Source organism: Rhamphochromis sp. 'chilingali' (assembly GCF_963969265.1).
Source record: "Rhamphochromis sp. 'chilingali' genome assembly, chromosome: 3".
NCBI lineage: Eukaryota > Metazoa > Chordata > Actinopteri > Cichliformes > Cichlidae > Rhamphochromis > Rhamphochromis sp. 'chilingali'.
In genome coordinates this window covers 7,266,339-7,282,572 of record NC_137931.1, presented here as the reverse complement: position 1 = coordinate 7,282,572, position 16,234 = coordinate 7,266,339, and the positions used below count along the sequence as shown (strand labels likewise).

General features: G+C 44.9%; 1 protein-coding gene across 2 annotated transcripts in view; it reads left to right on the top strand.

Annotated features, from left to right (window-relative positions):
* nrp2a (neuropilin 2a) overlaps window positions 1-15,017 on the top strand; it is a 59,758-nt gene extending 44,741 nt beyond the window's left edge. The window contains exons 12-18 of one of the 2 annotated variants that reach the window (XM_080877166.1): window positions 831-911; window positions 1,141-1,245; window positions 4,432-4,697; window positions 6,158-6,254; window positions 7,892-7,924; window positions 12,886-12,936; window positions 13,594-15,017. In XM_080877166.1, coding sequence (XP_080733292.1) covers window positions 831-911; window positions 1,141-1,245; window positions 4,432-4,697; window positions 6,158-6,254; window positions 7,892-7,924; window positions 12,886-12,936; window positions 13,594-13,898 — 938 coding nt within the window. In that variant the 3' untranslated portion in view covers window positions 13,899-15,017. Of the gene's footprint in view, window positions 1-830; window positions 912-1,140; window positions 1,246-4,431; window positions 4,698-6,157; window positions 6,255-7,891; window positions 7,925-9,858; window positions 12,615-12,885; window positions 12,937-13,593 lie in introns of those variants that run through there. The other variant, XM_080877167.1, reaches the window with a different exon arrangement.
* Window positions 15,018-16,234: the final 1,217 nt, after the last annotated feature.

The window sequence follows — 16,234 nt, the reverse complement described above, 5'->3', positions numbered from 1 at the left end:
TGCACCGGTAAAAAGCATAATGAACATCCACAAACTAAATAAACATAATATAGGCACAAGTAATGTCAACAAACATGCGCACATTGATTGCAGATTGAACTTTGAATTGTGACATTTGAATAAAGTATTTGTATAAACCACATAGGTGCCGGCACTCTCAGTGGCATGTCAAAGTTTTATCAAGATTTTTCCGTTCGTCTAGGAGGAAGTAGGAATCATACATACATATGCTACTATCATTATATATGATGATGTAAGGGGTGGTTCTGATAGCTACCCCATAAAAGATGCTCTTCTTTATTGTGTATTTTACTCTTAAATAAGACCATGATTTGCAAAATGAGCATCATGTTCTAATGAAGAAGATATAAAAGTAGTGAATGAGGGCAAAAACTCCTCTCTGCTGTATTAAATCAAGTGAGAAGAGGGGTCATTTTCCCATAGCCGTCTATATAATCTCACTCCTTCTGACCCCCTGCTGATTGTCAAGAAGACTCCATGACCTGAATGGCTTTCACTTTTTACACCCGGAGACTACCTTTATCTTTTGCATAGTCTATGATCTATGGAGGCACAATGGAGAGTTATTATTAAAGACTTCATTTCCGTCTTGTTGTTTTTTTTGCCTTTGTGAGTTTATCATTTCCTCTTTCCCGTTTGTATTTCCTGGCCCTCCCTAATGTGCAGCTCCCAAAGGACATATCACCACATAAATAATGTCTTTAACAAACAGCAGTTCATTTTGCTGCCCTCTTTACAGTAATACATTGTCTGAAGTTGGCTTTAAGGGGCCACCTTTGACCCAAGTTTCATTATGTTTGTTCCTGCAGAAACCTCAACCCCAGCAGGCACCACCACACCCACGCTGCCAGCTGACGTCGAAACCACCACGGTCCCTGTCACGACTACAGGTGAGACAGGTGTTTAATATGAAAGAGCCAAAGAAATGCTGGATTAATAGCGTCATTAGGAAGCTGTAATAAGAAAGATGAAAGGCCTGAGAAAGCGCTGCATGACATTATGTAGATCAGCTGCAAATGCTCCTGTATCTGAAATGACTTTGATTTCTCACGCCTATCTGCCCTTTGGCTCTCGCTCTTACGCTGCCTTTTTCTCCCTGGCTGCTCTCCACCTCTACAGCGGCCACCTCTCCCCCATCAGACGCCGTGTGTGAGTTCGACCACGGCCTGTGTGGGTGGACACACGACCCCAACGCCCCGCTGCTCTGGTCCCTGCACAGCAACGGTGAGTCTCCTTAACAGAAATGTGAATATTTGGTCCGACTCCCTCAGTGTTTTTCCTCTGCACAGCATGCATTTAATAGATCTGAAGTTATGTCCGGATGGATTTACAGAACAGTGCAGTTAGCAGCTCAGGTTCACTACGGGAACCCCATTTTCTTTTCTTTTTTCCTTTTTTTTTTATTGTGGGGTATCAGCTTTTATGTATGCAGCTGCAAGCAGACTTCTACTTGGGTGCAGAAATTGCACAAGCATGCCGTTTATTCCATCAACTTCCTCGGGTCTAGACAAGACTGCATTTTCTATAATTAAATGGAGTCATTCTCCTTCTGAATCTTCATTGAGTCCCGCCTTTTTCAATTTGATTAAAATAATTCCTTAAATTGAAACCAGTCTAATTTGTCAGCGACGCCGTGCGCCAGCCACGCCGCTCTTTCCGAGTGAATGAGAATGAAAATGAACTGAGGGAATCAGAGGGAGAACAGCCTCCACGGAAAGCGCACACAGCCTCGCATGTGACATGCAGAGGCTCACCTCTGCGTGTCAGAATGAAGTGTCGGCAGGAAGGGGTTAAGACCGAGCGGCTCCAATTAAGTTCAGAGCAGGAGATTCCAAAGACGAGTGGTTATCCCCAGTCGTCCTTTACTGCCCCGCAATTACCTCAGGCACGTCCCACATGATGCTGTGTAGACTTCCATTTACTTAGGCATTCCTTGAAGAAATAATTATTCATTTTCCTCTTACGCATACCCACAGATCAAAAGTCCAGCATTTGGCAGGTTGTTAAAAGGTACAGAAGAGGTTTCCTGCTGGGTTTCTTTTTTTTGCACTATTTATAATTTTTATCCCAAGATTGTTTTAAAATTCATTGGTCTCGAGCAAGTCTCCATGAAAGATTTAGCATTTCTGCAGCTGGAGAAAATTAAACAAGAGGTCCAGTCTCCCTCCCCCTACACACACACACACACACACACCCAACCTGCTTCAGTGATGTCACCTCGGTCATGTTCAGGAGGACAGCAGATCTCGTGGCAAAAAGGAGGAAATGTTCTTGAAGCGTGACCTCTTCAGGTCATAAAAAATCTATGACGGGGGGGGCTTCAAAGCGGCTTCTTTCATTAGACAGGCCGTGGTGGCTTTCATGCCTGAAGTATCATTTCCAGCCATTTTGCCACGCCGCCCGAGCCTTTGATTTTCCCACGGGGGTCAAAGGTCACGATATCCCAGCCAGCCTGCAGGATCTTTATTTCGCCCCTATCAAATCACTGTTGTAATCCTCTACAGAATTCCCTCACCTCTCCCAGAAACCACAAACTCATCACCTCTTGACCTCACACCTGACACCAGTCATAGTAACAGTAATAACACACAATCCTAGAAATAGCCACCATCTACTCTAATACTAAATCAGACTTCCTAGTTTATCATGCTAGTACCAGTGTGATAAACTGGGCTTTGTAGACTGAATCATTGTTTTCCTCATGCCAGCAGCAGACCTCTGTGAAATAGATTAATAATGCTCTCTTTTTGCTGTGTCCGGCGTGGCAGCCTCGATTATGAGGCGTCTGCTGAACAAGAGGCACAACAATGGACGGGGGGGGGGGGGGGGGGGGGGGGGGCAACAGACTCCACTTCAATGCGAGGCGATGAGAATGGAGGAAGCTTTGGTGCGCACATTGAAATAAGTCATAAAACGCCTCATGGAGACCTGATTTCACATCCTCTCCAGTTGTATGCATATATATATATATATATATATATATATATATATATATATATATATATATATATATATATATATATATATATATATATATATATCCTACAGTGACACATACACATTCATTCAAAGCTGCAGAGGGCCAAGGGACACACTGTCACACGCTGTCTTAGGTGTCACACACAGGCGACTGCGACACATGGCGGGCAGAGGGGAGCTGTCAACTAGGAAGAAGATTTATCCCCCCCAGATACTTCCAGTGTGATCTGCTGGACACACGGAGCAAAAAAAGGCTCACTCACTTAGTCACTCAGCGAACCTGAGTGCGGTGGCAGTGGATGCTACTGCACGCCGATTGAAACTTCTTACTCTTGTGGTAGTTTTTCTCTCGCCTATAAAACAGAAAGGCGCTTAATTGCTGGAACACATATACACACAGGCACCAACACACACAGACACACACACAGTTGTTCTTGATAAAGCAGGTGATTTAATCTGCAGATTGTTGATATTGGACTCTTTCCCACCGGGCCCACTTAAGAAATTCCTCAGCAGACACCTCACCGAGCCGCTCTCTCACACGTACGCGGGCATGCACAATGCAATCTGTGCTTCTCGTTCACACAGGCAGTCACTCATACATGCGGTCTCTCACAATGGAATTCGTGTCGCTTTCCAATTTGCAAACTAAACATCCTCTGGTGTAAACAAGTGGAGGGGGATGCATTTCTGTTGGACTTTTCCGTTGGTTAAGTCATTTACCTGAAAGGGAATGAAGAAAAAAACGCCTCAAGGGTCTTGGCTGGAGTTCTGCTAGCACTCGGTGTATGAACGACGCTCTCAGTGGACCTATTCTTCTCTGTGTTTATATTTGTCACATCCCTATTGTTTGGTATGACTATTGTGCTGTGGTGATCCCATTCCTGTTAGCAACTGGTGATTAGTGTCTCGGGTTTTTTTTTTTTTTGAACAGTCATGTTGGAAATGTCTAACCGTGTGAAAAGCCATTATGTACATGTGTGCATGTCTATATATGTGTCTAAGTCATGATTAACGACGATAATTCTCTCACTGTATGCACACACGATTCCCTTGTGTATACGCTCCGTGTTTGCCGCACAGACTAACTGCAGCAGCATCCATTTACAGTGAATATCAAAAGTCTACACAACCATTCATTTTCTCATTTTTTTATTGCCTCGAGGCCTGAATGAAAATCCATTAAATCAGACTTCTGTTTATTTATTTTTTTCATTTTCATTTGACTGCAGTAACCAGCGAACTCAAGGTTAAAACAAAACCCTGCTCACTTTCGGTAATGTGGAGAGAATGCAGAAAGGGCTCAGTTTCACATTTTTGCTGTGAAATTGCTGTGAACAGGAATGTGCATGTGGCAACTTTTATATCCCATTTTGGTCCGAGTTAGAAAAATTCATGCTCTATCTTTTCTCATATCTCTTTCCCTTCCAGAGCTCAACAGCTATCTGTACATAGACGCAAGCCTAAAGACTGAGCAGCAGCGAGCTCGGCTCTTGAGCCCCGTGTTGACCGCCGACACTGGGCCCCTGTGTCTAGTCTTCTCTTACCAGATATCGGGGGAGGCCCAGGGCCACCTTAGGGTCCTGGTACAGGACGCCCACTTTGAAGAGACGGTCCTGTGGACACTAACAGACGATCAGGGCCCCGTCTGGAAGGAGGGTCGGACCATACTACCTCGATCTCCTAAAAGCGTCCAGGTAGTGGTTAAACTCTGTGTGCTCATAAAATAAATACTTAAAAAGAAGGCAAATGGGAGATGAAAGAATCAAGCTTCTTACCAGTATTATTGAGTTATATACGAATCAGGCTTTGTAATCTTGAGTTAGACATTTTAATTACATGCTACCCAGGAAGGGAAAACATTTCTGTTGTAGTTTTATTAGAGTAGGCTGTTAATATTTTCAATCTTAAACACCCCCAAAGCTACATTATATGCGCTCACCACCACCTACATGTCAAAATCTGTTAACTTGAACTTATTTTAAACTTTCAGGCAGGCTCTTAGCCATTTCATTCAGCCATGTTAAGACTTCAGCTTCAGCTGTTTACCCAAGATTTTTAGCTTAAGTGTTCAAACATTTATCCACAACTTTTATCTGCTACTCTAGTTACAGTTCCCCATCATACTTAATCATCATGTTTAGCTAACAGTAACTTTGCTAGCTATTTCAGCTCTATTGCAGGTGTTTTAGCTAACAAGTTTTAGCTAAGGTTTTCACAAACCGTTTCAACAGATTAGCCATAACTTAGACAACAATTTCTACTGTACTTAATATTTTTAGCTAGCATACAATTTAAAAAAATTTTTTCGACCGTTAGCGATCGCACCCATTTCTTTTGGTGGTAGGTTTTTTTGTACTGCTTAGCTGCTAATTGTTGTTTTACTGTTAAGAGTTTTTCCTAAATCTAAATAAAGTTTACTTACTTGGGTACTGACTTAGCTTACCAGGTTTAGCATGTGACCCATGTGCTCTAAAGCTATTCCAGAGTTTTAAGTCTGTCTTGAGGACGGTTCAGTTCCCAGTATACCCGGCCTGTTGGCCACATCATGCATTGCTATTATTTTTTATCACACAGCTGCTTCCATTCATGCTCGCCATGGTAGCCGCTGCAGTATTGTTCTCAGCTACAGGTGTACACGCCAGTAGCACAACACTCCAAGTATAAAAGGGCCATGATTGTGTGTCTTCCCCTTGCTTCTTGTAGTTCAGCTGCCCATGTGACGCTTCTTCTAAAGTTAAAGTACGCACTTGTACTTGTAGCAGAGCATATGACAGTATCAGTTTTAAGCTCTGTGTCACTTTAGGCCACATTTGAAATAAAGTACGCTGTAGTGTCCCTCTGGCTGTGGGACTGTTTGGAAGTTGGCTGTGCATTTGTCAGAGACATCACAAGCAGTTAATGTTCTCATAAAAAAGTAAGTGGGAGATGGTTGCAGAGCAGGGAGGATGATTGCAAGTGTTGAGTGCAACTTTGAAATCGCAGGCACCGTATTAAGTTTTTATCCTATTTCTCCTCCTCCTGCTGCTGTCCCCATTTTCAATGTGCCTCCACCCCCCATCCTGTCATCCGTCTTCCTCTTCCTCTCACTTCTTTTTCCTTCAACTTTTCCCTCCTCCTCTTCCTCTTCATCCTTCCTTTTTTTCGGCTGTGGTAGGTTGTGATGGAGGGTTACTTTGTGCACGGCACCAGAGGGCACATCTGGATAGACAACATCCACATCAGCTCGAGCACCCCACTGACGGAGTGTACACGTAAGTCGCACATATGCTTTGTTTCTTTATTTTTGCTTCTTCTTGCCAAAAATCTTTACAGATAAACACACACACACTCATGACACATTATCTCACCCTCCTATCAGTCTACTGCTCCCTACTACCACCTCGACTTTCAGTCGTAAGGTCCTTGAGCAGTGACACACATGAAGTGAGAAACACCAGCACCACCACACACCAATCCTTCACTCGCCCTCCCATCCCAGTTTCAGAGACAGCCTCTCCTCCAAAGAGCCCACCGAACACAGAGATGAAAGCAGGAAGAAGAGGGAGGGACAGCGTTTACTCCTCCACGAAAAAAGAAAGAAAGAAAAGAAACGAAGAATAGGAAAACTAGGCCATAAACGCCCCGTGGGCCCCGGCGATGCTAATCTATGTTTCATTAGATTTCTCTTCTCTTTCTCCCTCTATCTCTCCTGCGCTCCCTCCTCTGTTGTATTTGTAAACAGAGATTTTCCCGAGCCATCAAAGGGAATTACTAGACAGGCTGTTTCCCAAGCAAGTTTCTGGGTGCCTCGCACGAGCCGAGCTCCAGTGTAGCCTCCCTAATCTAGCCTGAGCAGGGGCTTCGGAGAGGGTGTTAAACAGATCAGAGACCAAGCCGGCGGTTCGGAGCCAAAAACCTGCCGTCATCACTTCTGACTGACGTCCAGTGTGCTTTGGAGCCGGACCACAGTGGGAACATGGCGGCGGGGGTGGGGTGGCAGAGTGTAACAGAGGGAAAGTGTGTGTGTCTATGTGTATGGCCAGTGTTTTTCTGTGTGTTTGTGTTGAGTCATTTTTATATGTCTGTGTGTGTCATGCGAGTCCTGAGAGAGTCTAAGCAGCACAGCAGCTTGGAAGGCAAAGATGATAGCCCAGCCCCCCTCCTGCTTCCCTGCTGCTGTGTTTCCTCCTTCCTCCCTTCCCTCTCCTCCTTTGCCACTCCCAGAGCATGCTGGGATGTTGCTTATCACCAAACACAGTTGAGTTTTTCACAGTACATCGGCGTTCCCGCCAAAAGGCGCCAGTTCCCAAGTCGGACCCCCTGCTCCTTTACTCCCATTCTCTCTTTCTCAACCCCCACCCCCAGTCTCTCACACACACACACACACACACACACACACACACACACACACACACACACACACACACACACACACACACACACACACACCATGTACCACACACTGAGACACACACACACACACATCATTTCTCTGTGTTTGCATTCCAGGCAATCAAAGTGAAGGCTCTGCTCTGTGCATTCACAGCCCGCTCCAGTTTTACTGGACGCTGCAGATAAACAACTTGAAATGTGTGAACTTTGCAAATGCAGACACACACATACGCCCATAGCCTATACACTATACACTCCCGTCTCAAATTCCTGGCAACCACAATATACTCTGTTTGAAACAGCGTTCTAGCAGAGAATCACTGTAAATGCCATAATTCATGTGCGTTATCTGAGGAATTAACTTAAAATTTCCTCAGGAGGAGTTTGATAGTCTTGTGACATTTGCGTGACATTTGGCTGACTTTTTCTCTTATATTTAAAGTTATCTAACAGCTGTCTCGCTCTCTCCCCCCTCTCTCTCTGCTCCTGTCTCCCGCCCGCCTCTCTATCCTCACAGAACCCTTCGCGGCTTTTCCTCCCGAAAATCCAGGTGAGTCTGACTTTGGTGTGAAGTCACTTCTCCTGTGGTCTTGCTTCCTGCCCGTCGGTATGCACTAGCCTGGGTTTCTTTTTTTGCTTGGTCTGAACCACTAAAAGAAAAACCAATTAGTCTAAATCACTCTTTTACACTGACAGCACAGAAGCCGAGTCTGCCACAGCTTTGTGATTCCAGACTTTTTAAAGCTGATTCGCCACGTCACCGGCAGCATGTAGACGTCTCAAAATGAGTACTAATGGCAAATATTCACCAAACACCAAATTAATTTTGATCAAATTTTAGTGAAGTTACAGGATAGATCGCTTCAGTAGCTCATTGTTTTACCTTGTCAGTTTTAGCAGAAACAAAGGATTGGTCTCAAAAGGAAAGACTGTACGTGCGAAGGAAGCCGAATCCGGCACGGCATAAGGAGTCATATTTGAAAAGGGCTACATATTCTCTGTTCTAGGCTTCCTGACACAGCCTGAAGGGTTTTAAATAACTGTCTGCCTCATGAAAAATATTTAGAGCATCCTAGGAGACCCTATGAGATTGATGTTAGTGTTTTGGCGTCTCATAATGTCTTCCAATAAGATAAGAGCTAGGAGGCTTCAGTGCGAATGTGATGTGTGTGCATTTCTTCGGCTTTTCTACTCCTCTGACTTCACACACGCGCACACATATAGCACACGGTGTCTAACCCTTGACAAACACACACATTAATATCATCACACACACAACAGCGTCCCCAGTGGAAAGCAATCAGATAGAGTGACTGAGCAGCATCGAGCATGGGTGTCTCTGTCTCCTCTCCCTAAGTCAGCTCTGCCTAATGAGTGTGTGCAGTGTGAAGTAGCAGGAGCACGCACCATTTCCCCCTGTAATTATGTGACACGGTCCAAAAATCAGGATGTATTCAGCCCCGCTTCATTTTCCCTTTAGTTCAGTGTGACATCCTACATACAGCTTCTCCACATCAGCTTTGGAAAGAGCATGTGGGCTTCTTCTTCTTTTTTTTTTAAAGTTTTTCCACTCTGTCTACAAGGGTTTGTTTTAGTAGACTTGGATAGAGGAGTAGAGGCCTCTTGGAAGCCGGTTAGCTGGTTCTTACCAAAAATTTGAGAATTGGGTGGGGGAGGGGGAACTCAATCCAGGAGCAGCAGAAGAGTAGAGGATCTGTGGAGATGGTCTCCGAGGAGACAGCTCTTTGGCTTGAGAAGGAGAGGACTGGCCAGGATGCTGATGCATGACAGACAAAAAACACACAAAAAAGGAAAATGAAAAACCAAGAACAGAGAACAGGATAAATTATGTACTCAAAACAAAATCTGACAACTCGAGCCAGCTAAATAACAAATCCCGGTCCAATATGAGCTCAGAGAGTGAGAGAGAGAGTGCGAGCTCTGGAACGCTGGATACCCGTGTGATGTTCCCGCTGATCCTTGCATGGTTCTGAGATGATATCAAGGAGCTGTTTGTGACTTCCTGTGCCAGTGTGAAACAGGAAGAGGAAGCTCCTTAAGTCAATGTGTGTGCGTGCTTTTATGACTAATTATTTTGGCTTTCGTTTCACACCAAGAAATCTCACTGGAGCTTTGTTTAAAAAAAATAAATAAAGAAATAAAAGAAATAAATCGCTTGCATTGCACTTGATTGGCTCCAACTATTGGAGCGATTTCAAACCAAATCTCTTGACGATCTTGGTGTGAAAACTTGTCCTCCAATTGCAACCCAAGCTACGTGACAGAGATGGATGCATTTCTTTCTTTCTTTTCTGGCCTTGGAGATGTCTTTCTTTCTTTCTTTTTGCAACTGGCATGCTTGTGCATGCTCACACGAGGTGCACGAACAGGGATAGAATCAGACGAATTCAGTGTTAAAAAGTGAAAAACAAGTGCCACTCCTCTCTTTTCCCGCTGGCCAATTATTCTGTATCTCTCCACCAGGGGGAGGCGTTCCTGTGCCTCCCTTGCCCATCCACTGGTATTACATTATGGCTGCCGGGGGTGCCCTCCTTCTCCTGGCAGCGGCCATCTTGGTCAGAGCACTCTGTTGCTGTCGACAACACCTGGCCACCAAGAAGAGCCAACTGTCTGTGGCCTATCACAGCTCTTCGCAGTGCTTCCAGTACTCTAACTGGTCCTCCAGTATGGCCACCCCCGGGGTGGAGCCGGTCCTGACGGTGAGGTTGGACAGCCGGGACCGACACCGTACCCTCTGCTAAAAGCGAAGCGCTTATAAGCTGCACTGTATTCGTCAGAGGACGACGCCGACCGGCGATGGCAGTGAGAGTCGTGGCGCAGCAAGATCGACGAACCCTCACTTGCTTTAGTTTACAGCCCCCAGCGGTGATGATGACGACAAAGACATTGTCCTAAATTGCTGAGTGATATATATATTTTTTTTTTTGGCAAAGGAAACACTGTGGCCTCTCTCTCTCACACATGCACGCTCTCTAATGGATGTAGCTTCGGTTGCTGTTTTTCCTTCCCTGTTCCATTAAGGAGTTTTGCTGTTGACATTTCACACTATGCTGCTCCTGATGAGAGAACTGAAGACTGAGTAAGTTATTTGTCTGAACAGCTTGATTCGGACCATTGAGTACCGTCTGGCTCCTCATAACCCCAACGGTCCTTCTGGAATGACCCCAACGTGGACACACACACAGGCATGCGAGGGGGAAGAGGACGGGGAGGGGATTTTGAGCTGGTTCCGCTGCAAGGAGCCAGCCAGAGCTGCCAAACCACGAGGCTAAAACAAGACCCCAGAGACACGAGGAACCCTGCAGTGCTGAGAGAGGGAGAGACGGGGGGAGGGAGGGGGGGGAGAAAACTGTGCTAGCTGTGGAAATGATCTGGCAAGGCCCAGAAAATGAAGCTCTTGGTATCTCTGTAATAACACAACCACAGGATAGTTGCAATATGAGTTGTGCCAATAGCGAGGGTGTTTGTAAAAGAACAGAAATGGGATGTGTGGAGGGGGGGGGGGGGGGGGGGGGGGGGGGGGTCCATTGTCCTTTTCAACAAAGCATGTGCACATTTACAAAAAAAAACCTCACAAAAATACAAAACAAAGGAATGCAAATCCATCATACTTAAAAAGTCCTGCATCGCAAACGGAGTTAACCAGCTCCGTTTGATTGAACGTCTCATCTTTCTCTCGATAAAGGCATCAGTCAGTGATGGATGCGGCCGTCTTCAGTGTTTCAGTGTTTCATCTTGAATATCTTGTGTAATAAAGCACGTTGTTCCACTCCCATTCATGCTTCATACCACCCACTCCAGTTGTTCTCCGTGTCTTTGAGCCGCCCAGATGAAAGCCGTGCCTGAGCCGAGCCTTGTCGTGTTTTCCAGTGTGAATATGTGCTTGTTGTTTTTAGGGTTGTAAATAGACACATCTGTCTGCCATCGCCGCTTCGATCCTTGATTTACGCTCCTACAAATCCCACAATGCCGCCGGACCAGCTGGAAGCCATAAGCGAAGTGTTTTTGCCTTATGTGTTCATCCTTGAGAGGAATCCGAGATATTACAAAAACCAGAGCAGAGAGTTTCAGCCATTCAGGGTTGGGGTTTTTTTTTCCCTTTTTAGTGCCATTATTGGCCGGTGACATAAAATAAGACACAGCTAATGCACTTCTCGCTAATATTTAACACATATGGGCTCTAAAAACCCATTTTTATCGTGTAATTGTCACCGAGATAGACACACTAGCGGCAATTTCTCTCTCATCAGTTGGTACAGAGGTGATAAGATCTGACACGAGCTCAATTTAACACCCTGGATTGAATGAAATTGAGGTCTTCACTCTGTAGCTTAACGGGGCGTGCTTTCCCTGGTTTGTCACTGCTGCAAAAATCCTTCACCTACAAGCCCGCAGCTCAGCAGAAATGCACCTCAATTTGTTGTCACAATTTAGAAGCTGCACTTTTTTCTGGCACACTTTGCCCATGTGCTTTTAAATCAACTTGGGGGGAGGAGGGACCGGACACCCTACTCGAGCCATCTCAACACCATTATGCTTCCAAGCCTCTAATAGTCGTAATTAGTTAATGGACAGATAGCATTTATTAGGTCTGCGGTAAGCACTTTTCCCTCCCATCAACCGCACCTCGATCGCCCAATCCCCTGCCAACTACCAGTTGCCCTGGAAACAGTATTAACAATGCCGGTGGCCATCAGAGACCAGCAGATCTAGACGTGTGCCTTGCCAAGCAGCTACTCCCACTCCTGACTGCTCGCCAAGAGCAAGCGAGCCCAAACACACACTCACATGTGCGGACACAAATGTGCACAAAGTTAAAAGAAAACCCACCTAAAGTAGAAGTACTCTCAGGCTATTGGGCTCGAATAAAGTGCTGGGAGGGAGGGCTTGCCACAATTCAGACACTCACATCCACGTCAATTTTCAGTTCACACCACCTGGCAGACCTGTTACTTTCACACAAAGCACTGTCACGAGCAACTGCTGACATTTTGTCTCCATTATTTTTCTCTTCTTTGATGATCTAATGCACCGGTCGAACAGTAATGATGATTTCAGCAGCGATAATGACGGGAATTGTTAATGATTTGATGACATGTTTGCATTGTTATTCACACTGAATGAGCAGTCTTACACCATCGATATACCATGTGATGACTGTGTGTTTGACAGGAATGTATCTTAATGATCTTTATTATTAATAAAGTCGTATTTTTCTATTTATAAGTGTGTGTATGAGTATAAATGTGTAATATCAAAATTAGCAGCAAATATAAAGCAGTTAACAGTATGCAAAGGGTTGCTGTTATTTCTGGTGATTGTGTAAAAAGACACTGAACTCGAGTTAGGCACTTGGCGAGCATTTAAAGGAAACCTTGCAGAGGCAAATGCAGAGGCATGTTTTTGTTTATTTGTTGTAATTACAGCTAGAATTATGCGTAAATCGGATTGGTGTTTAAAGTCGGTGTGTCCTGTGCTTCTGTCTGATAGTTAAGGGACCAGGTGGCGATGGACGAATTTACGGTGGCCCGCTAGGTGGAGGTAAGACACGGAGCTCACACCAGTACCTTTTTGTCATTTCTATAAAGTACTTTTATAAATTATAAAGAACATTTCTGTAAGTTATCTCCCTTGTGGCAGATGGCTATACCTGGTTCTGATGGAGGTTTCTTCCTGTTAAAAGGGAGTTTTTCCTTCCCACTGTTGCCAATTGCTTGCTCATAGGGGGTCGTCCAATTCTAGAGGTTTTCTCTGAATTTTTGTAGGGTCCATACCTTACAATATAACGTGCCTTGAGGCAACTGTTGTTTTGATATTAAATGGCACTACATAAATGAAAATTGAATTGAATTACCTCTGTTCGGACTTTAGTTTCTGTTTGTAAACGAGTCTTCTACTCACAACAATTCATGACTTTAGTGATGTTTGATACAATCTTTTCTCTTTAGTAAGTCAAAAACATCGCAAAAGATCAGGTAGGGTCAGGAAGTCAAGTTTACCTGCACTCCTGACAGATCACTTGATCTCATTAACAGCAGTTTACCTGTAATTGTAAAATCTCGTATTTACGTTGATTTTTCCAAGCCACTTTGCAACCCACCTCCCCATGTCATGTATATCATCATTAACTGTAGCAATAACAGGTTTATACAACCACTCCTTGCCTGTCATCATACTAACCTCCCGTTTTTGTCACAGGTTTACAGTTCCCAGAGAGGAACACGCCATCACCGTCATCCGAGCCTCCAGTCACGCGTGTCTCAGAAAAGGACAACTCGTGGCTGTACACCCTTGACCCCATACTGGTCACAATCATCGTCATGAGCTCTCTGGGCGTCCTGCTCGGAGCGGTGTGCGCCGGCCTCCTGCTGTACTGCACCTGCTCCTACAGCGGCCTGTCGTCCCGCTCCTCCACCACCCTGGAGAACTACAACTTCGAACTCTACGACGGCCTCAAGCACAAGGTCAAACTCAACCAACAGCGCTGCTGCACCGAGGCATGAGAAAGAAAAGGCGATTCGAAAAGGAAAAGGAAGATGGAAAGAAAGAGAGGGATGACAGTCACCCTGTGAAAACCTCCCGCTATCTTCTTCATTTTGCTTCAGTTCACTTTATTCCTCAGCAGCGCAGATCCCAGGATGCACAGGCAACAAGAAAGCCACTTTCGAGCTCAAACGAGAACTTGTTTTCCTGTTTCGGAAAGCATTGCACAGTCCAGTATTGGTAGTTCTATGGCAAAATGAACCACTGAGTAAAAAACTGATGGACTGTTCCGTTCTGGGCCTAAAAAGTAAATATCTACACATATCAAGTACAGATTCTTGGTCCACCAACAGAGAAATGTTTATAGATGCATCATAGATTTGTATGAGGTCTAGTTTTGAAAGTGGATACTGTAAACTACACAAACAGCGAGGCAGACACATCGTGTTGGAAAGGTGGTAGGTTAGGAACGTGCTTAGAAAGCGTCTTTTTTTCTTTTGTTTTTTGGATCACGTGTGAACACAGTGGCCTAGAAGTTAGCTCCTTGGTGTGGACCGTTGGCTCCTTTGTTCTCTACGTATCAGCCTCAGTTATCCTCTTAGTTCCTGACAGTCTGTGGTCTATTTAGTCACCGACGCCCCTCGAGTTTGTCTCACTGCTCAATCACTTTCTGTTTTAATGTTTTAGTTCTGGCCTGTTACCCAGTCTGGCAGATATGTTTTGTTTTTTGTTTTTTTAATGAAGCAAAGGAAGTGTGTGTGTGTGTGTGTGTGTGTGTGTGTGTGTGTGTGTGTGTGTGTGTGTGTGTGTGTGTGTGTGTGTGTGTGTGTGGGGGGGGCTTTTTAACACATTATTTTACTGGCAGAGATGTTCTTGTTAGATTTAGTTGTCGGAGACTGTTGTTGCCGGTTCCTGTCAAAGAGGTCACGTTTACATTGCGGTTAATGGTAAAAGGTCAAGGAGCTTTGGTTGGTGCAACCTATGGATTGCTGGTAAGAGTGTGAAGCACTGTAGAAAGAGAAGGAAAGAGAGACTATAAGAGACTATGACTGACAGCGCACTAAAAAAAAAATCCCCTGCCTCTCCCTCGTAGGGGCGATGTTCTCTCTTTCACGAGTACAAGACAAAAAAAAAGCAAATGGGATCAAAAACAAATGCAGTCAGACACAGCTCTTCTCAATCGACTGACTGACTGTGTGCCCGGACACACAACAACGCCTTAAAAGCAAACTGTTGGTGGAAATGTTGAAAAAAGGAACGTTGAGGAGACATCGAGACCAGAGAGGAGGATCTCTCTCGCTCTCTTTTACACGTGGACCTCAAAAGCCATGATTTAAAGGACCTATCCCCTCTTTTTTCCCGCCACCCACCTCCCCCACCGACACACACCAACACCGGAACCCCCGTCCCACCTCAACTTACTGGCTAGTCGTGGCCTATTTTGTGATTAATTTTTTTGTGCGTGTGTTAATTTTTACTGTTGCAGCATTTTTTTTTTTAAACAGTTTAAAAAGGTCTTGTTGCACATGCTTGGATTGGACTTGTAAGCCATGAGAAGAAGGGAGTGAAGGCCTTTAAAATTCCCCGTCCACGGACACAAACATCCACGCACTTCCCTTGTATATACGGATGTATATACAGAACACAAATACACGTCTTTCCTCTCTGAAAAACTCGAGAAACTTTGGACATATGCGCACACCGAGAGTATGGCAGAATCTAGAAATTAAAGGGAACGATGGCTTCTCACACTTTCGCACTCAGCATCACATCCCATCCACCCTTACTCGCTGTCTCTTTCTCTCTCTCCTCTGAGGCCCACATCTCTGGACCCCCACTGACTCTTTTCAAAGTGCCTTGGAGCCTCGGGGATCCAGCTTGCCTTTGGAGCCAGTATCGGATACAGTAAGTTGAGACTGCCAGCGACAGTCACAGCGCCCCCTTCAGCCCGGGGGGACCAAATGAAACACACAGAAAGACAGGACCCCCCCCCCCCCGACAAACACACACACAAACACATACACCCCTAACCCTTCGCACTGCTAGGACTGCTGTTGTTGTTGTTGTCTTAAAGGGGTCTTTGTACAGAAATGCTCTTTTTATGATTGTTATTATAATTATTGTTATGATTATTTAATAAAGGATTTATACCATAACGAATAAACTGATGATTTCTTTAACTCTGACGCGTTTTTACATTTTTTTGTCGAAATCTTGGCATGAGCACCGGAATGCTCGTGGCCACAACTTGATGCTTCCTGTCCAATTACTTCCTGCAAACTCCCTCTCAGACTTGGAGCCAAAACTTTCACTTTTAATTGCAAAAGGAGTACACGCAAGGAGCAACACACACAAA